Below are 24,655 nucleotides of genomic sequence, written 5' to 3'. Positions count from 1 at the left end.
GGATTAAAGACCAATATAACCTAGGCTAAGCTCATTATTATATATTCACTTTTTTACTCATGTTTTCCTTCTGATTACAGAAGAAGTTAAAATCAAAACATTCAGGGCCACACAGACTGGGGCTGCACCCTGTGCTCCCACACCTGCGTCTCCCCAGGCCCCTGCGGGCCTCTCCTGCGTTGGGGCTGGCCTGCCTGCGGCCTGCTCCACTCCCATTCATTCCTTAGGTCCTGCTCTGAGGGGCAGCGCGCAAGGCCCCACTAGATGCCAGAAAACATTCCACATAATTTTTAAAGCACAAAACGGGTCGTGAGAAAGGCCCAGGTCCTGCTGTGACTGAAAGCCCAGGTCAGTGCGAGCTGAGACCCCCCTGGCTTGTGCTAAGGTCCCCAGCGGTGGCCCAGCCACTACCTCCAACCCCAGTGGAGGAGCCCAGCAAGCAGGCGTGATGAACAACGTGGGCAGTGACCGGTAGTGAGCCCGTGAGGCCCTGGGCACAGTGACCCTGTCCTTAGAGCCCTGCCCCAGGGGCTGCGGGTCCCAGTTTCTGGAGGGCTACTGAGGGGGCCTGGCTTTCCAGAAAAGACATCGGGCTGGACCATTAGCTGCGGGCAGTACCCTGGCCAGGCCTGGGCCCTAACCCTGCCGGAGGCCCAGCCAGTGCAGGAGACGGTTAACATTCTGCATCCTTTTTGCATCCGCCTCCAGAGGAAGCTCTGTTTTTTTTCCCCCAAGCAGGAGGAGGGGGAAAAGCTGAGAGCAGCAATTTGCAGGCCTTGGGATGTTTTTCTCCTTGACAGCCCTGGGCCCCGCCTGCCTCGCTTGGCCCTTCCTCCGCTGCGCTGCTGCACGGCTGGACCTGCGGCCACAGCTCGGTGTCTGCTGCTCCTGCTGGCCCCGAGCTCGCGTGTCCCCACCCCCCCGCGGAGCCCAGGCCAGGCCCGGCGGCAGGAGGCCGGCTGGGGCAGGCAGGCGGGCAACGCTGCCTGGCACTGCCCTCCTTTGTGCCTGCCTCCTCCGCCAGCCGGCCCTCCCCCCACCAGGCCTGTTCCCCGCACCCTGCCTGCTGCCCGCCAAGCACCCACCCTGTGCCCACCAGGGCGCCCTCACCTTCTGGGCCCCTGGCCCCCGGCCTCGGGTCCTGCTTGTGCCCAGGGCGCCCGGCCACGTCCTCCGCGGCTCTGCCGCTCGCCCCACCCTGCTGCCCGCGCTCGGAGGCGAGCCTGGCACGATGCCAGGCTGCCTGGGAGCCCAGCCCGGGCAGGGCGAACTTTCCGGAGAGGGTGTGCACGGGGACTGCGGGGGCGAGGCTGGTGCCAGGGGAGGGAGCGGGCCCCAGGTGCCCGGCGGCCGCCCCCCTAGTCCCCAGCCGGCCTGTGGGGGCCCCGCCTCCCCGTCTCCCGAGTCCCATAAAGGCGCAGACACCAGGAGCAGTTCAGTCAAAACAGTCATGTGCAGGAGCCGGCAAACAAACAAAAGCCCTTATTTATTTATTTAGTTCACACACCCAGATAAGGAGGCGCCTTTTGTGCACATAATTTCACACACATCAGAAAGGAGGGGGTGCCGCCGGGCTCCCGTAGCCCCAGCGCCCCGGACAGCCGGCCTGGCCTCATGAATAATCGCATCGCTGGCCTGGGCATTTCCATATTTAAATTGGGCAGCAGCGTATGATTAATTAAGAAGGAAAAAGGCAAAAAGGAAGAAAAGCAGTGGGGGTGGGGAGCTGGACATTCTGGCCAGCCCAACGTGCCAAGGTGCCCGCTGCAACTTAACTCCTCCCATGCCAGGCCCGAGGCGGCAGTCACGGCACAGACAGCTCAGAAGGGACGCCGACCAATCGTGCCCTCTACAGGGTCTAGTCTTGGGGTGCATGCCCTGGCCCACCCTCCCATATCAAAGTCCACCCCATCTCCAAACGCTGCTCTTGGAAAATTCTCTCATGTTCTTAGTCAGAGCAGTGCACCAGTGCTCAGGCCAGAATATGTGCTATGCCCCAAGCCCCCGCAGTGAAACATTTCCAGCTGCACAGCCTCACCCTCTGCCATGCACACCTCCACCTCTCTGCAAGCAAGCCGCAATGGGGCTGGCCTCAGGTGTAGCTTGGGGTCCCCCACTCACAAGTCCCTTTCTCCAAGGGTCATCCCCTGTCAGGACAGGCCCTTCTGTCCTGACAGCACTCGGCCTATTCTTCCAGTGCAGCAGGAAGAGCTACCCCCTGTCTGGAAAGAACCAAGGACTACTGCCTAAGTGAGAGCAGGAAAGGGTATGTCCCTGGAGGCAGCAAGTGACTCCATGCAGCCTTGGGCTTGGAGTCTAGCCACCACCACGGTCCAGCCCTGCCCTTCCAGGGCGCAGCCTTAGGCAAGTTATCTAGGCGGTCTGGGCTCAGTTGACCCACCTATGAAAGCAGGAAGGATACTAGTGCTCACTGTCCTTGCCTCCTGGTGTCAGGGAGCAAGAGCAGCTCCTGGCTAGCTCCAGGTCCTAGATCCTTTGTCCTGGTGATGGGCAGAAGTGGGAACCAATCAGGCTTCTGGCAAGAAGCTCCTAGCCTCAGAACAAGTCCAGATTGACCCAGGACATCCAGCCCTGCTTCTGCTGAGGCCCTAGGACAAGTGGTTAGCAATTTGCTGAGAAATCAGCCTGAATCTTTGTGGTCATACAGGGGTAGGGGGGCATCCATCTGCCCTTGAGTGTGTGCAGGGCTGCATGGGAGGGAGGGCTCTGGGCAGGATCTATTGCCAGCAAGAGCCCCCAGGGGTCGTCTGGGGTCTTGTGACATTATCATCCCCATCTTGCAGATGGGGAAACCTAAGTACAGAGAGGTCAGCAACATGCCGAAGATCACCCCAAAGTGGGGGCATCAGGATTTGAACTCAGAATAGCCCAGCTCCACAGGTAGCAGCGTTTAACCACCACATTTAACTGTGCACTGCCCTGGCCCCTGTCTATGTGAAAATCCATGTTAGAGAAAGATTCCAGAGAGGCAGCTAAGTGCTCCAACAAGGGACCATCAGCCTCCCCAAGACCACCCACAGGCCTGCTGCCTGCGGTGCACCTGTGGGAAGAATGCAGGGCAAGGTGCAAAGTCAGAGCAGAAGAGCTCTCCGGGAGCTGTGAGTCTTTGGGAAAACACGCCCACCTTTCTGAGCCTGTCTCTCCGCTTTACAGTCAGAGATGTGATTCCAGGCACTTCTCAGGTGCCCATCAGTGAGTGCAGAAGGCTGCGGCACAGGGCTTGCTGGGACGACTGACATCTCAGCACCTCTGCCTCCTGCTCATGGGACTGTCCCAGCCACACCTACTTTTCTGCCAACCACGAGGCTTCCCAGGTTCTCTGCAGAAGCAAGTCTCCTCTGTGAACAAGCTGCTGCTCCTGAGAGCTTCAGCTTTGGGATCTGCAAGAGGAGCAACTAACCTTACCTCCCGCAGGGGCCGAGGAGGAGGAGAAGGGAACTAGGCCAGCAGCGCCAGGCATGCAGAAGTCCTGCCTAGTGGGAGTTCCCTCCTCCCTCCCTTCTGCCACTGATCAGGGGACAATCCTCAAGCTTGGGACCCTCCAAGCTGGGAACTCCCACCCCAGGTGGGGAAGGAGGGTAGGTGTCTGTTTGAGGCCCCTGGGCCTGGCCTGTGAGCAGGGCTGAGGTCTCTATCTCCCTAACCCTGCTGGGGGTGACTTCATAATCGCGTCATGGATCCTGAACAGCAGAGAACCTTTCCCAGCTATGGTCAGAGGAAGAGTGAGATGCTGCTGCTGCTTACAGGATGGAAGGGGGGCTGAAAGCCAAGGAAAGCAGGCGGCACCAGGAGCCAGGAAACGTGGGGCAGTGGATCCCGCCTGGAGCCTCAGGAGGGCGCCTGCCCTACAGACCTCCTGACTGTAGCCCAGGGAGACCCGTGTCAGACTTCTGACCTTCCTAACTAAAATAAATAATCAACAAACAAATGCATTCGGAGCCGGAGGTGTAGCTCAGTGGTACAGGGCACACTCAGCATGCGAAAGGCCCTGGTGTCCATCCCCAGAGACATATTTAAAAAGAAAAGGAGCAGCCAGTACATCCCCAGCAGGTTGCTGTGGCCACCCGGGACACCCATGGGCTTCCCTCCTCCCAGCGTGCAGATGCCTCGGCAGGGGCAGAATGGTGCTTGACGCAGCCCACCGTGCAGCCCCTCGGTTCCAGGGCTCGTGGGCATGGGCGGCACTGGGTAGGGCCTAGAGTCTGTGTGGGGTCACACGCTCATCCCTGTCCTGAGGGGCCTTTCCAGGTGGGCAGATGCCCTCCACAGAGCTCTCACCCCACCAGAGCTGGGCTGCTGTTCCTCGTCTCCCACATCCTCAGCCTCCTCATGGCCCTTTCCTGAGGGCCGTCCATGAGGGGGCACCATGCCAAGGGCTATCTTGTCCCAACTCCAGCCTGACAGGCTTGGTGGTCCAGGCAGCCCATCTTGCCCACTCATGGACCTTAAGTCCTGTCCGTGGGCTGGCAGGACAAATGGCCATTTTCTGCATAGCAGCCACTCATGAGTCCTCCTTACAGTAAGGGCAGCAGAATCGCCCTGCTGGGGGAGCCCAGGTCCTCATCTGTAAAGAGGCAGGTTATGGATGCCAGGGCTGCCGCACCAGTACTGCCAGAGAGTCAAAGCTGAAGCCCTTGAGCAAGGTGGAATTTCACAGAAAATTCTAAGAAACTTCTGGAACTAAAAGGTCTCCCATACCCAGAAGCCCCAGCACCAAAACATGGTTTCACTTCCTTAGGAAACAGAAATGTGCACACATGTGCTTCCCAGTGCTGCTTCTAGCAGGGAAAACTGAAAGTGCTCAGGAAGAATCTGCAGTCTAATGAGGGTTAGTAAGGAAACCATCCAGTGAACGTCAGCAGGTGTGGAAGTCAATGGTGGAACAAGATCTTCTGAGGAAGGCACAGGTCTGTGTTCGACAGTTAGTGAAGCAAGCAGAAGGTAAACCATACACACAACAAGATGCTCAGACGCTGGTGTGTAAAACGCTCTGTGCTCACGGACACTGCGCCAGGTGTTCCCAGGGGCAGGCTGAGCGTGGTTTCAAAGGTGATTGGTAGATGGTTTTCTAAAAACAGAAAAGGAAAGAAAGACGGTTTTCCTCTTTTGTGAGGATTCAAGATGTTCTAAGACGCCCTGGGGCATCGGTGAGGGCACCACGGCAAGGCAGGGGGATTAATGCTCCTCCCGGAAGCAGTGAGGCTGCCACGGGCCTCCCTGGCCTCAGCACTTGGCTTGAACAGGAGCGAGGGGCAGGTCACCTTCAGGCTTGTCACCTGTGCTGCCACACAGGGCCGCGTGGGGAGCACAGCCTGAGCTCAGCTCACTGCGCCCAGTCATCATCTCGACCTGCTTGTCATTTCTGAACCTGGCCACCCATTTTCTTCTTGTACCAGGCCCTGCACACTCTTCAGCCAGCCCAGGGAGGAGTGCCGGCCTCTGTGTCTGGGTCTTGCTCTTTGGTGTCCTGAATACATGGCCCACTTTTTGCAGAGGGTTTATTGGTCACTTCAGTGACTCCTTTTCTTCTGGTATTTTATCTGGGTTTTCAGATATTGGCAGGCGAGGGGGTTAAACCCAGAAAACCAAAGCACATGTCTGTTGTCCCCGAGGACAGAGGCCGGCTTGTTAGGAGGTGGGTGGGGTCACCCTCATGGCCTTGGCATTGCTAAATGGACTGTCGGCAGAAAGGGGAAAGGGGCTCCAGTTTTATGAAAGCACACATCAATCATGAGCAGTTCTTTTTCGGAAGACTGAAATCAGTACCTCACCGAGTCCTTAGGACCTTCTTATAAGGATAAAACCAGATGCCTCAGACACAGAGCCACTGCCTGGGGACCCGTTCCCCATCTGGTCCTCCAGTTAAGGCTCATGGATGCCTTGGAGGCTTCATCCTACAGTGTCTGCGCCAACACTGCCAGAGCGGCGAGGAGCTGCCTGGGGTGGCATTCATCACGGGGCATTCAGCACCTTCTCAAAGCAGGGACCTGCCTCTCTGGCCCAGCACAGGGCTGCAGGCACAGGAGAGAGGCTCAGAGGCGCTGGTAGGATAAGAACAGAACCCTAAGAAGGAAAAGGGAAGCAACTGAGTGTTGACATGAGATGCAAGAGAGTCATTCCTGAGCTGCCCCAGAGACAGGTGACCTGTGAGAAGAGCTGGAAGCCTGGGCCACTGGTCCTCAGGAGCACAGCAGTCACTAATGACTCCTGAAGCCCTGCTGTGTGAGTCAGAACTATGAAGCCCATTTTATGGGTGAGGAAACTGAGACTCAGAGAGGTGAGGTGGTATTTGATGTGAGACAGGCCCATCTGCAGGGCAATGGCACTTGCCACACCTGGGCTCACCATGAGGGACACCAACCAAGTTTAAGTTCGGCTCACTTTCCGCATCCTGTCCTTCCTTTATTATGCCTCAGTGGATGGAAGCTGCCCCAGATGATTTGAAGCCAGAGAAGGGCAGGTGTTTCATTTTAGGGAGATTTTTAACTTCAGATTGCCTGAAATACATAAATCTGGCCTCCAAGAAGCAAGCGAGCGTGGGTTACCGGGCCAGCTCAGCTTCCCCGTGGTGCTAGGTAATGAGGCACGCACCCCTCCCTCTGGCTCCCCAGATCCACAGGGTTTTCCTCGCCAAGCCCTGGCAGGGTGGGGTTACTAGGGAGCCTGCTTTATATTTATTTTATTTTTCTTAGTTGTAGATGGACATCTTTGTTTTATTTATTGATTTTTACGTGGTGCTGAGGATCGAACCCAGTGCCTCACACGTGCCAGGCAAGTGCTCTACCACTGAGATGCAGCCCAGCCCTGGGAGCCTGCCTTTGAACGCGAGCTACTTCACCATAGGCAGGGCCTGCAGCCTTGGGGGTGGGGGTGGGCTCACTCCAGGCATCTGCTTCCTCTGTTCTGCAGGGCTTTCAAATTTTGGCCACCCAACAAATCTGGATGTCCTTCTGAAGTTGGTAACTCTGGTGGCCTGAGGCCCCTGCCCTCGCTGAGGCAGATGGGTGGCCTTCTCTTAGGCAGGCCTGGCGTCCCCTGCCCACTGCTGCATGCTCCCCTCCAGCCCGTCTAGCCTCTCCACCCGATTTGGGAACCTGCTGGAGAATCCGGGCACCGGGAGTGACCCACTGGGGCCCCAGGGCCAGGCATCTTCACACTGGCCTGGGAGCTCTCCCACAGACTCTCACCAAGGACCCTGGGGTCCCAGGAAGGGAAGGTCGGTGATGGCTTCTGGAAGGCTGAGGACCCAGTGGTCTTCAAGGGGTTAGGGGCACCTGGTAAACTTACTCTCCCGGGGCCACAGGCCTGGGGCCAGCACAGGGCTCTAGAAGCATTCAGGGCCTTTGTCACTGCTCACAGATGGGGTGCTTTTCTATCCCATGGGTGACCCCCAGGGGCAGGCACCTTGTCTCAGCAAGCCTAGGAAGATGGTGAAATGCAGCTGGCTGGAGGGCGGCCCGGGCCTGGGCAGGCTGGCAGGTGCTGGAGGGAGGCAGCAGGGTCCCACACCTTTCCCCAGGGCCAGACCCTGCAGGCTGGGCTCTTTCTTCTCCCAGTCCATGTCCACAGCTGCCTTGTGTCCCCAGCGCCCATGGCCACTTGGCAGTGTGCTGCCCCAAGCAGAGCAGACAGAACGCTGGCAGCCAGAGGCTCCGATAATCAGGGTCGCCCAGGGTGGTGGCAGGGTGTCACCAGGCCATGGGGGCAGAACAGGAGCAAGTCCATCGGAGCCCCAGCTCCTGTTCCAACAGTCAGGAGGCAGCTGGGCCTCACCCCAGGCCGCCCTGGCAGCGCGTGCAGCGCCTGGCGGCCGGGCCCGGGCGAGTTAACACCTGGGCGCTGGGTGGCACGGGTGCCCGCTCCTTCCTCCCTGCAGCCAAGGGAGGGCCATGTGCGGGAAAGCAGCCAGAGAGGCCGCCCGCGTGATCTTTCCCCTTTAAGAGCCCTGGCGGCGCATCCGCGCCGGCCCTGCGGCGGGAGGAAGATGTCGGAGGAGCCCCTGCCCCATCCGCAGCCTTTGTTCGCGAAGGCCAGGGGCGCCCTCGGCGGGGCTGCGCTCCCCGCGCCCCGCGCGCACCCGAGCCCCTCCCGCTGCCGCCGCGGCCGAGCTTACCAGGTGGTCCCCGAGGCCCCGCGGCGCGGGCGCCCGCGGTCAAGTTCAGGTCCGGCCCCTCCGACCGTCCGGGGTCCCGACGCGCAGCCCGGGCGGAGTGCGGCCGCGGTCGCCACGGCGGCCGAGCCCAGCGCTGCTGTCACCCCAACTTTGTGCACAGTCGCCGAGCTGGAAGTTTCCGGGCTTCGCGGACGCTGGGCTGGGTTTCAGCAGCGACGTCTGAGCTTGGCAACAAAGAGGGAGAGAGCAGGCCCGGGGAGAGGGAGGAAGAGAGGACTCGGGGAGCCAGGGCCCACCTAGAAAGCCCCAGAACTTGAAATTCCACCCACACGGTTTTTTGGTTTTGTCTTTTTCTTAGGAGGTAAACAAGAACGTCCGGCAGCCTGGTCCCCTGGCCCTTGCCAGAGCCCTGGTCCCTCTCTTGGGTGGCCTTCTCTGCATCTGGCTTTTGACAGCCCCCTCCCAAGGGTCTGGGAGCGAGGGTGGGCATGAGCGTTCCCTAACAGCAGGTGGCCCCACATCCCTTGGGCTGAGCAGGAGGGTGCTGGCTGTCTCTTGTGCCCTCCAGGGCCAGGCCAGCCTGTGATCCAGAACGGGAGGAGGGATTCCCTGCTGGGTCCTGTGCCCCGACCCACTCTGCTCCCAGCCTGCAGTCTCCTCCAAAATGTGTGGAGTCTGGGGTGAACATGGGACCCTGTTCCCGACCTCTGAGGGGGATCTTTGGTGGGTGAGGCTGGAAGGATGTGCCAGCCTGGTCCTGAGCTGCAGCTCCCCAATTGCTGGCTGCGGTTTTGTGTCCTCTTCTCCCTGCCTGACTTTGAACCCCTTCAGGGCAGGGTCCTGGCAATACATCCTGGGTAGGGGCAGCAGGTGAGTAGCCCCAGATCTGGGAATCCACAAAGTAGACCAGCCCACACCCCAGAGACTGCCAGGGCCCTGCAGGCCACAGGCCAGGTGCTGAGGGGCAGGGGCCTCTAGCTGCCAGCTGGCTTTGGGCACTCCTGCACCGCCCTGGCCATGTTTACACATGCATCCTCCCCACCCCGGACTCATTTATGCAGAAAACACTCAGTCCCAGGCCTGCTCCTCCAGAGCACTATTTCGGGCTGGGAGCATGGGGCTTTTGCCTGTTTGTTTTTTAAAGAAAAATGGAGGGGGATATGGAGGCCTAAGTGGGGGTTGGGCGGGAAGACTATGTTTTCTCTTATGCCACAAAGTGGTTGGTGGCTCAAGGAGCTGCAGCCCCTCTCCCTTAGTTGGGGATTTTCCCTTCTAATGACTGCCCACGCTCAATCCTCTCTGGATTCTGTCCTGGACTTCCACAAATGATGCATGGAGGAGGCCTCACCCACCGGTGTGCCCAGTACGCTGCCTGCCCACCTGGAAACTTCCAAGACTTCTGGCACTGTGGACACAGGTTGTGGAGGTGCCAGGAGGTGCCGGGGCTGACTGGGATGGTCTATGGTGCTGAGCTGCATCTGAGAGAATATCCCCCTGTCAACAAAGTCCAAGATCCTGTCCCAGGTGGAAGGATGACGCTTATTTTCATGGTGATCGGCACTGGCATCAGCTCTTATTTCTCCCCAAGCCTCAGGATGGCCAGCCTCACTTACTCCAGGGCAAAGAGACCAACATTCCATTGAGGCGGAACACTAGGGTATAGACATGGCAGAATTTCCTCCTTCTAAACTTGAGCTCCTAGCTCAGGGTCTGGCCCTTTCCCAGGGAGGGACGCTGTCTGCCCTCTCCCCGGCGTACTGCACAGGACCTGTTTTGTATTTTCGGTGCATCAGGAACGGGGTGTCTCCCTGCAGTCTGAACTCCTCTGCTTCCTGCCTCCTCAAAGGGGAATGCCACCCTAGTTCTATAGGAAAACATTGCTATCTTGCCCCAGGCTGGCTGCCTGGCCGTGCAGCCCGCTTCTTTGCACAGGGCCACAACACCCACGGGGAATGGCCCAGCGCTCAAAGCTCAGCTATACCCGGCTCACAATTCTGAGTCATTTTTGAACAGAAGGCCTGCGTTTTCATCTTATCCTGGCCCTGCTAATCCTGACGTTGGCTGCTGGTTACCAATGCTGTACAGTGAGAAGGTATATGCCAATGATTTGTATATATGCTTAAACTAAGTTCTGCTTACAGAAATAATTCCACATTCCAGGTAGAGGAAATAAAAAATATTTTAGTTGAAGATCATTTTGTTTAGGGAAAACGTTCCCCTTTAAGAGACAGGAAGATGTGATGAAAACAGTGCAATCCAGATGGGGGCACTGGCATGCACCTGTAGTCCCACAACTCGGGAGGCTGAGGCAGGAGGACCACAGGTTCAAGTTCAGCCTCAGCAACTTAGTGAGACTGTCTCAAAATAAAAAAGGACTGGGGATGTAACTCAGAGGGGGAGCACTTGCCTAGCAAGTGTGAGGTGTTAAAGAAAAAAATTCCCAGCACTGGAAAAAACAAAAAGGAAGAAAGAAAAAGAAAAACAGTGCAATCCTGAGGCCTGGAGGTTGGAATGGTCCGCAGTGCCCCAGCTCTGCCATGAAGAACCCGTGTGCCGTCTCAGGGCTTCGTGTCCCTCTTGGCAGGGACAATGGCGGGTAAGCACTCCCACAAACAGGGTGTTCAGAGCAGTAGATCTGGGCATGCCAGGCACTCAGTAAAGGCCAGTGTCCTTGACCGTCATTTGACATGAGGGTTTCGGCGGTTTCACTGCTTTTTATCTAAGTGTACTTACCTCTTCTCATTATAAGAATAATATCACTGCTACAGAAAGTTTGGAGAAAGAAAAAGAACGGAGAAGTTTCACCATGTCCTCTACTCCAAAGCCCGCAGGCAGTTATGTCAGTGCACAGTCTTAGAAATAGAGGGGAAGCTGACCAAGGACCACGGAGGGGCAGGGGCCCCGCCCGCGGGGGCTGCACAGCATGACGCTGCGGAGGACCTCAGCGTGCCGCTTGTTCCAGAAGGCTGCAAGGAGGGGGTTTGTGTTCACCATAAAGGCATGAGAAATGTTTGTGGACATAAACATGCTTAATCTGATTAAACATTATATAATGTGTACGTTATACAAATGTCACATGGTGCCCCATAAATATGTGCAACTTTTATCAGTTAAAAATAAGTTTAAATTTGAAAAATAAATTTAAATTCAAATTAAACTCAAATATAATGCATTTTAAAAATATCTACTTTTTTTTTTACCCCAACTTGTTTTTAAATGGAAACACTACTGAGGACTCGTAGAAGACTCAGCAGAGCCAGGGACCCCCAAGCCGTGCAGTGACCCTGGCGGAGCACACGCCAGCACAGCTTTGGCACACAGGCTGCCTGTTCTCCAGGACATCTGCAGTATGAAAGTGCCAGGGATGGTGACTCCACCACACCGTGTCCTCGACCTCCTGTGCCTCAGCACCCCCACCTGGGACTTGGTTAAAAAGTCTACGTTTTCAACAGGTTCAGGCTCTTGTTTTAATTTCCACAGGTGGTCGCAGAACCTGCTGTCAGTCAGGGAAGGGATGACACCACCGCAGTCAGGCCTCCCCCAGCACCAGGTGAGGCCAGGTGGCAAGAGATGAGGGGGCAGGGGACACGGGCAGGGCCCTGTTCCCAGAGAGCACCATGCACCTAGCCCAGCCAGGCTGGTGGGTCTGCTGAACGAGAACCCGGAGCAGAGTCAGCAAATCAGCCTGGACCCCAAGCCCGGAGCAGAGTCAGCAGAATCAGCCTGGACCCCAAGCCCAGGCTGCAGCTTCCAGGAATTTAAGTTTGAAGGCAACAAAAGTCCTGGCAGAGGGTCAAGTCCTGCCCAGGTGATCTGGCAAGCCACTTCTCATTTCTGAACCTCTGTTTCCCCGAATTTGGAGGCGAGTGGCAGTGGCAAACAATAACCCTGACCTCTGAGGCCCACGGAGAGGAGGTGGCAACAATGTCCAGTGGCTGGCACAGTATGGGTCTGTCCATCCCCACCAGCCCTCAAGGAGAGTCGCTGGCACAGGGGTCAAGAGAACTGAGTCCCAAGCCCCATGCTCAGGGTAGCACTGGAAGTGGGCATATCAGGAGAGGCACACAGGGCCCAGCACCCCAAATGGGAAGGTATGGCCCAGGAACAAGGTCCTCCAGGCTGCCCTTCCCTCTGAGCGTCAGCAGCTCAGCAGTACCCGGAGGGCAAGACGGCTGTCCAGAGTGACCCAGCACTGACACTGGGCTGGAGGAGAGATGGAAGCCCCGCCTCAGGCCCTGGTCCCTGCTGGTGCCTTGCCAGGCTCTTCCCTTCGCTGGAACCGGGTATCCCGCATGGTCTGCGCAGGAGCCCAGCCCCACACCCCTGACCTGCTAGAACTAGAAAAACAGAAATATGCTTGGTTTTATTTAATTTGTTCATAACAAGAAAAGTGTTCATTAAGGAAAATTAAAATACAGAGAGGCACAAAAAAGAAAACAAAAATTACCCATGAGGTAATTACTGGGTATATTTTGCTAAAAGTCTTTTGGGTATATTTTCCAAACCGTATGTATGTGTGTGTGTGCACTAGTATGTGTATACGCACACACAATATATCTAATTAGACCACACCATAGGTTACAAATGTATATGTGCAATTACATAGCAATTAGATATTACATTTTAGAATCATTCTGTTTAATATATTGTGAGCATTTTATGTCATTACATAATCTCTACTAGATCTCAAAAGTAAAAGCTAAATATCAATTTTAGAAATCAGTTTTACTGAGGTATAATTCCATGTAGTAAGACCCTTTTAGCTCACACCATAGATTTTTTTCTTCTTTGTGGTGCTGTGTGGAATCCAGGGCTTTATGCCTGCTAGGCAAGTGCTCTACCACTGAGCCACATCCCCATCCCCTGTGGATACGTTTTGACAATCATATAAACTGTGTAGCCACCATCTCCATCAAGAAAGGACACACCTACCCCACATAACATTTCTAGAACCCACTTGCAGGCAGCTGCCTGCCAGGCCCCAGGAAGTCACCCATCTGAGTCCTGTCCTTGCTGAGTCGTTGGATCGTTATTTAACTTAACTAAATGGATGGTGGAGCAGGACTCTTGCTCAGCACACTTTCTCTGTGTTCTTCAGTAAACCCAGAGCCTGGTCCTTTCTATTGCTTTGGAATAGTCCTTTGCAGCTGCTGAGGTTTATATATTTAGTAAGGGACAATTGTTTTTGATTTTTAATTTACCTTTGGTTGTCATGAATGGAACTTTGAGAATGCCAATCACTTTTCAGAATTTTTTCAGTGAACAGGGTCACTGACATGTTGGGGATACCTGCTTGTGTGTGCTTGGCCTCCCTCTCCTCCCTGGAGCATTCAGAGACGGGGAGACAGAAAATGAGAGAGCCCCTGGAAGCCACCGGAGGTCACACAGCTGGTCAGGGATAGGCCAAGAGTAAAGCCCAGACTCAAAATTCCATCATCTTTGGAACAACGCACTCACTGTCGCAATTTTCCCAGGAGGAGAGGTTTCTACGAACCCAACTGTGGACTGAGGCAGCCTGCGTTAATGAGGCCAGCTTCGGTCTGGCCCCTCCACCAAGCTTGGGGCATGTGAATGTCACACACCAGCACCAGCGGCCCCGATGAGAAGATCCAGTTCACGTTCTCCTTCCGAATGGCCCTTGCAGCCAGGATCCACAAGGAATCCCAGCTTTATCGTTTCCTCACATCCTGGCCCCTGAACAGGAGGCCCGGGTTTGACTTCCAGAAAACTCTCAGCAGAGTTGGCCTAGGGAGGTCTGGTTACGTCCCAAAATCAAATCTCCACTCAAGGACACAGAGCAGGCAGCTGAGGATATTCAAGAAGATAATCCCTTGGTGGCTGCTTCCATGGAGGTGTCGTAGCAGAAGGCAAGGGACAGGAGGTGCTTGTCAGAGTACAGGGATCCTGGGTCACTCTACAAATTCCTAGGGTTCAGAAAGAGCTCAGCATAGAAAGTGCAAGTAAGTTTGATTTTGCACACTGCTAACTAGCTCCTAGTTGTGTTTGACAGGCCATTCCTACTATATGGTTATCCCCATTTTACAAATGAGAAGCCTGAGGCTCAGAGAGGTTAAGAAACTTGCCTGAAGCCACAAGTAGTGGGTACTGAGTCCCAAGATCCCTGTTATTTGCAGATGTGAGGCCACAGCATCTTTTGATCACATTAAGTCTCTGCCTTTGTATAGTTAGCAGGCTCCAAAGAACACTCATTGATGGGAGCTAGTTTGTGCAGAACCCAAGACAATTTTCATGAGTTTTGGGGACATAAAGGGTTCAGGCCTCATTGAATCCTGCTCAGGTGCTGTCTTTCTTGGACCACACCCTAGGCCCACTCCACTGGAAGAAGGTGGGTGTTGGGCACACTGTCGGGAGCCCTGGAGGAGGCCTCTGTCTATAGGAGATTAAACAAGAAAGGAAGAGACCATTCCCTGGAAAACATGTGTTTTCTGTTTACGGAGGGGCCTGTCCAGTTCCCATGCTTTGTTCTTTAATATAGAGCCAAAAAGAAAAAAGAAAAATCCAGTGTGCAGCTTCCTCTCCAAGGGACATTTGAGGCTAGAAGATCTGGACTGCTGCAGACAAGCTGTGCTGGGCTGCAGGCCTGGGCCAGGCAACCCGTGTGCTATCTGCTGCCAACGTCCAGCTCAGACAACCTGGAAAGGCAGTGAAGTCAGAATGTGCCCTCGTGGTCCCAGGGAGAGGGGTGGGTACAGACGGGAGACCGCCTCCAGTATACCATGGGCTGATTTCTTCTACACTGAGGGAATGTGTACAGTGGTTTTCGCTCATACATACATTCTGTCTCTGGGTCACTAGCTCAGGAGACTTGGTCGCAGTCTGCCGTCTCAGGATCACCTGCTTCTTTACGCCTTCTCTCAGACGCCATACAGAGGAAACCCTTTGTCTTCCCTGGAGCAAAAGGAGGCAGAGTGTACAGATGGTCCTCAACTTAAAATGGTTCCATTTAGGATTTTTTTTTGCAATGGTATTAAAGGGATAGGACTCTCGGTAGAATGGGAGAAACTTGAGGCCTCTGCCTGTGTATGGCTAATTCCAGTGGCGGTGCTTGGAATCTTTATCCTTCCAGTGCTGATATGTGATAAGATACCCTTTCTTGAGGCTGGGTATCAGCAGTCAGCCAGCCACAGCTCCCAGTCAGCCCCAAATCACGAGGGCATACCATGGTGCTCTAGTGTGTGTGGTGTTTGCTGAGCAAGGGTGTTCAGCTTAAGGGTGTTCAATGCATTTTTGACATACGAAATTTTCAACTTATGATTAGTTTAAGTGGTAACACCATGGTAAGTCGAGGGCACCTGCACCATTAGCTCTGGGCAGGGGGCCTTTCCAGCTGGGGATGGAGCGGCAAGAAGCTAAGGTATGGAACAGCTGCAGGCAACTGTGCCCACTGAAAGGACACCAGATGTCAGGTGCGCACAATGGGTAAAAGTTCAGATTCAGAATCGGACCTAGGTCCAAACCCAGGCCGTGAACCTTCTCCCTTTGGGTCTCGACCCCCTCACCTGTGGAAGGGGCACCTTATGACGACAGCAGGTGACACTGCATGGGGAGCACAGAGCATGTTCCTGAGCATGTCCAGACCCATCGTTTTCAACAATCTCTGGGCCTTCAGCCTTCCCGGAGGGCACGCACTCTGAGTCAGCCAGCAGCAAGAGGGGTCTCCGCCACTCCTGGACTCTATGCCCACCGTGCTCCCAGCACAGGGAGGCGACGACAGCGACCCGGGCGCCCTGCGGGTCACAGCCAACGTCCTCTAGCCCCTCCCCTTTCTCCGCCGCGGACCCTGGTTCCCTGGTCTCCTGAGAGCGGACGGGGACAGGAACGCAAACGTCGGGAGGACGCACGCTACCCGCAGCGAGCAGCGTCCCTCCCGCGGACCACGGCCGCCACCCGCGCTTCCGCCCCGCCCCGGAAGTCAGTACGAGGCGCGACGCGCAGACGCGGCGCCGGGCCGGGACGGGGCGGGACCTCGCGCGGCCGGGGGTGGGGTCTCTGCACGACCCGCTCCGGAAGCCGGAGGGAGGGTGAGGCGGACCGCGCGGGCGCAACTCCGGAGCCGAGGGGCGGGGCCGGGCCTGGGGGCGGGGCCTCTGGGCAGCGGTTTCTGACCTCCCGGGCCGCGGGCGGCGCGGACGTACGGTCGCGGTCGAGTGGGCGTGGCCCGGGCGGGGGTCGTGCTGGGGGCGGGGACTTGCTGGCTGGGGCGGGCCGTGGGCGGGGCCTAGGGCGGCTGGCTCTGAAGGCTTCTCGTCGGCCGGGGCGGGGCCTCGTCGGCCGTGGCGGGGCCGGGGGCGGGGCCGGGGCGCGGGCCGGGCCGGGCGTGCGGGCTTCCCGCAGCCGGCGCTCCGCCCCAGCCGGGCTCGACCCGAGCCCGGGACGCCCTGTGTTAGCTGGCAAACCCGAGGTCCTCCCCTAGGTTTCCTTTAATCTGGATTTTCATTTATAAATTAGGTATTTATTTTTAACAGCTTAAGCTCTTCCCCTCTTCCCTAAACCACATGAAACGACGGACAGTGGAGAATTTGTAAAAGCGAGGCGAGTACAAAGTAAGAAAAGGAGACGCTCGCTGATCAAGGTTCCTCGGGAGTCTTTTTTTTTTTAATTTGTAAATCGTGTACATAGGTTTTTTTTTTAACATAATCAGATAACATTGTACGTACACTTGTATCCCTTAAAAATAACTGATTTTTTTTTCTTACTGCATAACCTCATATTACCGTAGAGAATTTGGAAAATCAACGCGATCACACAAGATTATCAGTGTTAACATTCTGGCATTCTTTTTTATAATTATCTGTATGTTTGAAACAAAAATGGAATCATACAGTGAATAGTGCCTTGCAAAGTTGTCTTCTGCATTCCTCTACTGGGAAGGTCTCATGGAGTGTCCATCCAGCGAGTTATTTGTAATCATCCACAGTCCTGAGTTGTGTGGGGCCACGGTTTATTTAACCCACATGCTATTATTGGATTTTTAAATGTTTTTTTCGTTGTTGGTAGACCTTCATTTTGTTTACTTATATACGGTGCTGAGACTCAACCCAGTGCCTCACACACTCCAGGTAAGCGCTCCACCCCTGAGCCACACCCCCAGTCCTGTTATGGGATATTGATGTTGCTAGTTTCGTCTCTCCCTTGCTCTCTTCCTCTTGTGTTGAATGTCCTCACAACTAAATCATCCGGCATGTCCGTGAAAATGCCTTATGAAATCTTTTGGTGTGGAATTGCTGTGTCAAAGGATATAAACCCTAATGTTTCTTGTACCCACCTTTTTAAAGACATGTTTTCTAAATTTAAAAAGTAATGTATTTTCACACATGGTTGAACCAAAAGCATTTTATATCCAAAAAAAAACCTCATATCCAGATTATATACAGAATTACACCTCAACAATAAAATAGCCAATTTAATTATGGGCAAGGGACATAAATTTCCCAAAGGAGATAAAAAAAATGTCCAATAAGCACGTGAAAATATGCTTAACATCACTACCATTAGGGAAATGCAAATCAAAATCATGATGAGATAGCACTTCAAACCTACTAAGATGATTACTATACAAAGGATTTCAAAGGAGAAAACAGCAAGTGTTGGCAAGGATAAGGGATAATAGCAATCCCTGGGCTTTGCATGTAAAAGGAGCAGTCACTGTGGAAAGCTGCCCCATGGTTCCTCAGGAAACTAGACAGAACTACCACATGACCCAGCAGCCTGACGGCTGGGCGGATACCTAAGAACTGAAAGCAGCAACACTGGCACTTGTTCAAAGAAGTGTACTCCGCAGGTGGGAGGCGGGAATGTAGAAAAACCCAAATGTCCACCAGCAGATGGATGGGTGAAGAAAAGGTGGGAAATGCGTACAACTGAATGCCAGTCTTATTCCCGCTGTGACAGGGATGAACCCTGAAAACACCGTGTGAGCGAGGTAAGCCAGGTACCCAGGACAGCTGCTCTGGGTTCCACTTGTATGAGAACAGTCACGTTCAAGGTCAGGAAGGTGGAGCACGGTTACCCAGCACCAGAGGGCAGAGGGGAGAGGGGAGAGGTGGAGTTACTACCTACCAGGTCTGTCTGGGGTTCAGATGCGGAGATGGATAGTGGGATGGTTGCTGCTGAGGGTGGATGCTGTTATGTACACTTCCTCTCCCCCTCTCTCTCTCTCTCTCTCTCTCTCTCTCTCACACACACACACACACACACACACACACACACACACACACTACTTCTGGAGAAAAAAGATCTTTCTTAGACTCTGGTCCCAAGAATGCCTGGATGGGATGAGGCCTGTACAAGTAAAAGGTCCCCGTTGGTCACCCCTGCCCAGATGGTCCACAGGGCCCTTCTGAGGACCCCTGCTCTGGATCAATGGGCCATGCCAGACTTCACTTTCAGCATTTTCTGTAATAAATTCCCAGCAAGGAAAGAGAAACCTGCCCTGGGGAAGGTTTATCTGAACTTGGCCTTCTGCTTCTGGGCCACTGAAATACACCTTCTTTGGCAACATGATGGTGTTGATGACTGACAGTTTTGCAAACGTGGAATAGCACCCATGAGAAGACAACAGGCCTAGAATACTGTTGACTCAGAGAGCACGCGGTCACGGGGCATGTGTGTGCGGCCCTTCCCCTCCTACTGCTGACTCGCCACACACGGTGCTCCTTGCAGAGGAGAGCCCCCGCATCCTGAAGTGTTCTGGGCACACTTCCCGCTGTCCGAGTAAGCTGTCATTCAGATTCACCTTCTTTGCCTGATCCTGTGCCGTGGGCTGTCCAGGTGAAGTTCAGGTGTGCTGGGATGAACGTCCACCTCTCACGAATCCCTCAGGTGCACCTAGGAGAGTCACTGTGACCCACTGAGGATTAAAGGCTTGAGAATATATTATCAGATGGTCCTTCAGGAAGGCAAACAGACGGTTCTGGTACCAACAGCACGTGAGAGTGCTTTTTATGTAGAGGTGTCTTATTCTACCCAGCAGGAGACCTGCTCTGGCAGGAACTCACTGTGGGAGATGGCCCAAGCCCAGGACTTTGGTCCACTGTGGACTCTTACACTTTCTCCTCTGTTGAGCAACCTCAAGACAGTGGGTCAGGTAGGACCTGGACTCAGAGCTTTGCAGGACCCCAGTTCTCTGACTCTGGGGAAAGTTCCACTCCTAGCTGCCCCCAGGGCCACTGACTACTGTAAGCTTGCTGGTCCTGTAGGACTTGGCCTTGTTCCAGGTTCGGCTGTGTGGAATGCTTTTCAGTTTCCCACCAGGCCTGCCAGGCTCTTTGCTCTCACCTGAAGGGCAGTGTCCACTGTTGCAGGAGCAGCAATGTTAGACACAGCTTTGCTGTGAAGCAGGACCCCATAACAAGTGGACATGAGCCGGGTGCAGCGGCACATGCCTATAATCCCAGGGTCTGGGGAGGCTGAGGCAGGAGGATCTTGAGTTCAAAGTCAGCCTCAGCAATGGCAAGGTGCTAAGCAACTCGGTGAGACCCTGTCTCTAAATCAAATACAAAACGGGGCTGGGGATAGGGTCGAGTGTCCCTGAGTTCAATTCCCGGTACCCCCCAAAAGAAGTGGACATGATAAGGAACAGTCCCTACAGACCCCACCTTCAGGACCCCCAAAGGGGGCAGCAGCAGGGGCTCTCACATGGCATTCCAGTGGCCAATACACTTGGCCCAGTGACTCAGGGGCTCTACCCCAAACCTGGGGCTGACCCGAGGCACCCTGGAGACACAGTGCTGTCTGTTCTCTCCAAACCCCTGCCATTCAGCCCTCCTTCCCTCTCAAGGCCACAGTGGTCCTCCCCTGGCCCCCCTAACATGGGAACTGCTGCAGGATCGGCCTTGCTTCTCTCTCCAGCCTCACTACCTCCCACCATTCCCCAGCACAGGCCACCGACTTCCCCAGCACACCATCCTCAGGCTAGAGAGAACCGCCTGCCTTCCCCCCTGTGCTGGTCCCTCTGAAGGGGAAGCTCAGAGCCCTCCACCCCCACCAACTTATTCCTCCTGTGAACAACAGTAGCTGCGGGCTGTTGGTGCAACACCCACCTCCTCCAGGAAGCTATCCAGGCTGGCTCCCTCAGCACCTGGCGAGTTGCTCTTCCAGCCTTGGTTGCAAGCTCCATGTGTTTCTCTTGAGCCTCACTGGGCTTGGGTTGCCTGAGAGCAAGGTGCTTTAGTCTCCTCAAGGCCCCAAGAGGGTGTCAGAGGAGCAAGTCCAGGACAACACAGGCTGAAAGCAAGCCTCTGAGCACTAGAAAGTGGAGGGACTCTGGTCAGAGGGTAGTTTAGACCATCTGGGAGGAAACAGGGTAGCTTGAAATTCATTCTTGACAGAGGGATTCAAAGGCAAAGGAGGGCGGGAGTGTGACTACAGATGCACGTCACCAGGAGCAATGGTCTTCCCGCGTCTCCTTGCCATTAACCGCTGGGCCCCCTTGTGCCAGAGGTTGTCTGTCTCTCTTAGGGCCTCTGGCCTCTTCCATGCTGAGCTGCCCCCAGTGAGGCTGGCCGCAGGATTTCATTACAGTTACGGATGTGCTTTACTCCTCACAGCCAAACGTGGCTCACAGCACAGCCCACCCTTGGAAGGAGGAGAGCTTTCTGCAGAATATTCTCTAAGCCTTGGTGCAGGCTCTAGAAGTGGCACCAGCCACCGCTGCCCCTGCCTTGTGGGTGGCTGGAGTTCAGTGGTAGTGCACTTGCCTACCACACACTGGGTTCAATCCCTGGTACCACAAAAAAAAAAGAAAAAAAAAAAAAAAAGAAAAGAAAAGGAAAGAAAATAAATTATTTTCCTAAAAGCCTCAACATGGAAAAATGAGATCTGGCAATTTTCTGCAGGTTTGTAATATTTTTTTTGAAATTTGACCAGCCTGTGAATTCCAGATGTCTGAGAACCTGTCTTCATGCTCCCTCCTGAGGTTGCTGGGGAAAGCAACCCAGTGGGGTCGCTACTCCCTGCTCAGAGCCTGCAGTGCATCCCTCCTGATGGACACCTTGCTGGGGTACCAGGTGCTGGTTTGCAGCCACTGCAGAAAGACGGCTCTTGGCCTCTCCAGAGGCTCAGGGTTGGGGACTTTCCTGGGACACAGTGGAGCCCAGAGGCTCAGTAGGGCTCTCCCAAGAAAGGTCTGTTCCCTGGCTCTGAGCCTCTTTCCAAGCACTGGTAATGCAAAAGGCCATGACCTGACCCGTCGCCCACAGAATAACCACCCTGGCTGGCACCCCCTTCTCCAATTATGAAATCAGTTAATACATCCTGAATGCTACTGTACTGTGGGAACTCAGAAGTTCCTGTCCCCAGTCGAGGGGAATGACCTCAGTGGAGGGAGCAGGGTGGGCGGGAGAGTTAGGACGGTGGCGTACTGTCATAAGGATGCTCCAAGAATGGCTCCCGGCGCTGAACACTGTGCCAGCTCAGTCGCTCTTCCACGCAAACCTCCAGACAAGCCCCGGGTGGCTTGTGTCCTGGTCTCTGGGTCACCAGGCTGGAGGCAGCTGCTGGGACCGACAGTCAGTTCCAGAAGTGCTTCTGGAGACCTCCACGGCAACTTCCTCACAGTTCAGGGAAAACTGAGCCTGGAAGAAGTCGCCCCAGGTCCCAGGAGTGCTGTCCGAGTCCTGGGGCTCCTTGGCCCAGCCTCTTCCCTGTCCCTCTGTGGGTCCACCTTTCTCATGGGCCAGGGAGCACTCCTGGCAGCTGGAGAGCTCTCCTGCAGGAGCTGGAGGTGGAGTGGGGTGCAGGGCACCTGGCGGCTAGATTGTGGGGGGTTCCTGGCAGCGGTGGGAGGGGCCCTGGCAGGGGACGCGAGGGGCTCCGGGCCGGGCCGCCCGCCCAGTCGCGCTGCCAGGCTGATTAGCATGGGCGAGGGGCGCTGGCGCGGGGGCGCCGCCGGCCGAGCTGGCACGTCCTCCGCTGGCCCAGCTGTCCAGGCCGAGACACAAAGCGCCTCAGACGGCGGCGGCGCTCGGCCATTCACGCGCAGGGGCGGCCGGGCGCGGGCGGAGAGGAGTTCCCGCCACCGGGGCGAAGAATAGCGCCTGGGCCGGGCGGGGCTTGGCCGCCCCGCGCTCCTGACCTTGAACCTTTGTGACTGGAGCGCATGCAAATCGCGGCGGGGCTGCGCCAAGCCCCGAGGGCGCTGCGCCGCCCGGGGTGTCCCGGCGAACAATGCGCCACTGTCCCCGCGCCGCGCCGCGGGCTGGGAACGGCGCGGGCACGCACGGGCGGCGCGGCGCGGAATGCCAATGCCCGGTGGAGGCGCGGTTCAGGGCGAGTGCGCGCGCGTGGGCGCGGGCGTGGGCGTGTGCGGGTGGCGGTGCGGGGGCTCGCTCACCTACGGGCGGGCGGGAGACCGCGCAGCCCCGCGCAGCATGCAGCCCGGCGCACTTCCCGCGGGATGCGCCAGGTGCCGGCCATCTCGGGCTCCAGTTGCATGCCCATCCCTCCCGCCCGCCTGCCTGGCATTAGATTTAAATCCGTTAGATGATCAGTAGCAGAATTAAGGTTGCCCAGATCTCTGCCTCACCCCGAGCGAGCTACGCCCCCTGGGATGGGTGGCTGCTCCCCACCATCTCCGTGGGTCTCTTTTTCACAGCCGAGGAGAACGCCTTCAGTTCAGCATCTCCACTTTTTCAAAGGGCCCAACATTTCTCAGCAGCCCCCTTCACCAATATCCCCTTTAAAGGCTGCGTAGGATTGGTCCTGCCGCCAGGATTCCCCATTACTGGGACAACGACTTGTCCACAGTCTTCTCAGTCTGGCAAGTGGCTGTTCAAAGAGAAAAGACAGGGAGGGGCCTCACCAGGAGGAGTTGCTGAGTGAGCCCAGGTTGTGCCAGGCCCAGATGTGGGCACTGCAGCATCTGACCCTACCAGCCCAGAAATAGTCTCCATCACAATCACATGACCAGCTACACAAGAAACAGCAAGCAAAAAGCTTCCCCTGGTGTTTACACACAGGGTCCTCACAGGGTGGTTCTAGCAGGGTCTAGTCATTGGAGTTGGACACGCTTGTGATAGGAGACAGGGTCTCAGCTGAGTCAGACATCTCAACCCTGCAGCTGACTGGTGACTTGTTACTTCCTCCTGATGTTAGGGAACAGACAGATGTGAGGGGTGGGAACACAAGCATGAGAGTAATTCTATACACTGGGCCACTGGGCCGACCCCCACATGCTTTCTTTTCCAAGAAGCAATTTACCTGCAGCCCTGCCTGGCCTCAGTGGACAGGACATGTCACATTCCTCAGCAAACTACCTGTTCACTGCAGGAGAAAAGCAGGCCCAAAATACCAGATCCCAAAACTCTGGGAGATAAGGACAGTTTCTCCTGACCATAAAATCTGTACGAATGTGTGGTAAGAATCTAATAGGAACCAGTCTGCATGGCCAAGGTGACCTAGAGTTACCGGGACGTGGATGGTGGGGACTTGAAAGTGTGATGTCACCCACTGTCAATCAAAAGTCAAGAGGTGGACTGGGGCGGAGACTCTCTGGAAACTCCTCTGGGAGCCCCAGTAAAACTGGAGTGCAGAAAAGGATCTTGTCCCTCTCCTCTCTGAGAGGACCCACTCTCTCCCTTGAGAGTGTTCCCTTTCCCTAGTCCTTCAGTAAACTCATTCCTGTTACTCTGCGCCACATGTCTGACATCTTTATGACTTGATTGCAAGAATTGGGGTTTGAAGGGGGTCTCCATGGTGCCTCAGTTTCCTGGAAGGCCCAGCTCTGTAACACTGAGACTAGGTGCCCTTGGTCTTTAAGGGGCCTATGACTTCTGCCTGCTCATCTTGCAGAGGCAGTGGGAGCGGGGAGTCCTCTGAGGTCACCAGGCTGCCCAGGTGTGAGGGGTCCTGTTTTGCGACACACCTGAGTGGGGAGGGTACACGTGGGACTGTTCCTGCCAGGGACTGGGAAGCCCAGCTCTGCCGTGGCCAGGACCCAGGAAGGGAGCAGGAGGTTTGGCAGAGATGACCTGGGCCAGACAGTCCCTTTCCGGGCCTCCCAAATACTAAGTGAGTTCCAGGAGTTGAGTGAGGGGCCGCGGAGAGAGTGTACGGATGCTTCCGGCTTTCCTAGAGGAGAACGAAAGAGAAGGTTCCCTCTAAAGAACGGAACAGCGCAGGGCTGCACCCTGCACACCACGGCTCCTGGAAGCTCCTTGGTTCCTGCGTCTGACTTGCTGAGGCCTCCTGGGCTGGACACTGGGACAGACCCCCAAAGGCATGGCCTCTGGGCTGTGCTTGGAGCTCAGGGCAGCGGGAAGGATGCGGACAGAGAGGGTGGCGCAGTGAGGGGCCGTGAGGGGCAGGGTGGCACAGTGGAAGAGGCAGGGTCTGGGAAGACTCGGGCAGTGCCACGAGAGTGCTAGGAAGGACAAGTCCCTTCTCACAAGCACCAGACAGTGGACAGCACTCGGAGAGGGTGCCCAGGGAGAAGGAGGAGTTGGCAGCAAGGCTGCAGTCAGAGGATGCCCTCTGGGAGTCCAGGGAGGCTCAGGTGCACCT

At 55.7% G+C, this 24,655-nt stretch overlaps 1 protein-coding gene and 1 long non-coding RNA gene across 11 annotated transcripts in view; one reads left to right on the top strand and one right to left on the bottom strand.

Annotated features, from left to right (window-relative positions):
• LOC306662667 (uncharacterized protein) overlaps positions 1 to 9,946 on the bottom strand; it is a 60,379-nt gene extending 50,433 nt beyond the window's left edge. For 9 of the 10 annotated variants that reach the window (XR_013764177.1, XM_079142591.1, XM_079142592.1 and 6 more), the window contains exon 1: positions 1,111 to 8,112. Coding sequence is in view for 8 of the 10 variants with exons in the window: in XM_079142591.1 (XP_078998717.1) it covers positions 1,111 to 1,452 (342 nt within the window). In the remaining 2 variants the exon portion in view is untranslated. Of the gene's footprint in view, positions 1 to 1,110; positions 8,113 to 8,134 lie in introns of those variants that run through there. The other variant, XR_013764176.1, reaches the window with a different exon arrangement.
• A 6,827-nt stretch (positions 9,947 to 16,773) lies between these two features.
• LOC306662132 overlaps positions 16,774 to 24,655 on the top strand; it is a 13,013-nt gene continuing 5,131 nt past the window's right edge. Inside the window, exon 1 of the long non-coding RNA XR_013764077.1 lies at positions 16,774 to 18,077. This is a non-coding gene — a long non-coding RNA (uncharacterized lncRNA). The remainder of the gene's footprint in view (positions 18,078 to 24,655) is intronic.

This window comes from Sciurus vulgaris, assembly GCF_902686455.1.
Source record: "Sciurus vulgaris genome assembly, chromosome: 5".
Classification (NCBI taxonomy): domain Eukaryota; kingdom Metazoa; phylum Chordata; class Mammalia; order Rodentia; family Sciuridae; genus Sciurus; species Sciurus vulgaris.
The sequence above is the reverse complement of the archived record's forward strand: the minus strand, read 5'-3'. Positions and strand labels throughout refer to the sequence as shown.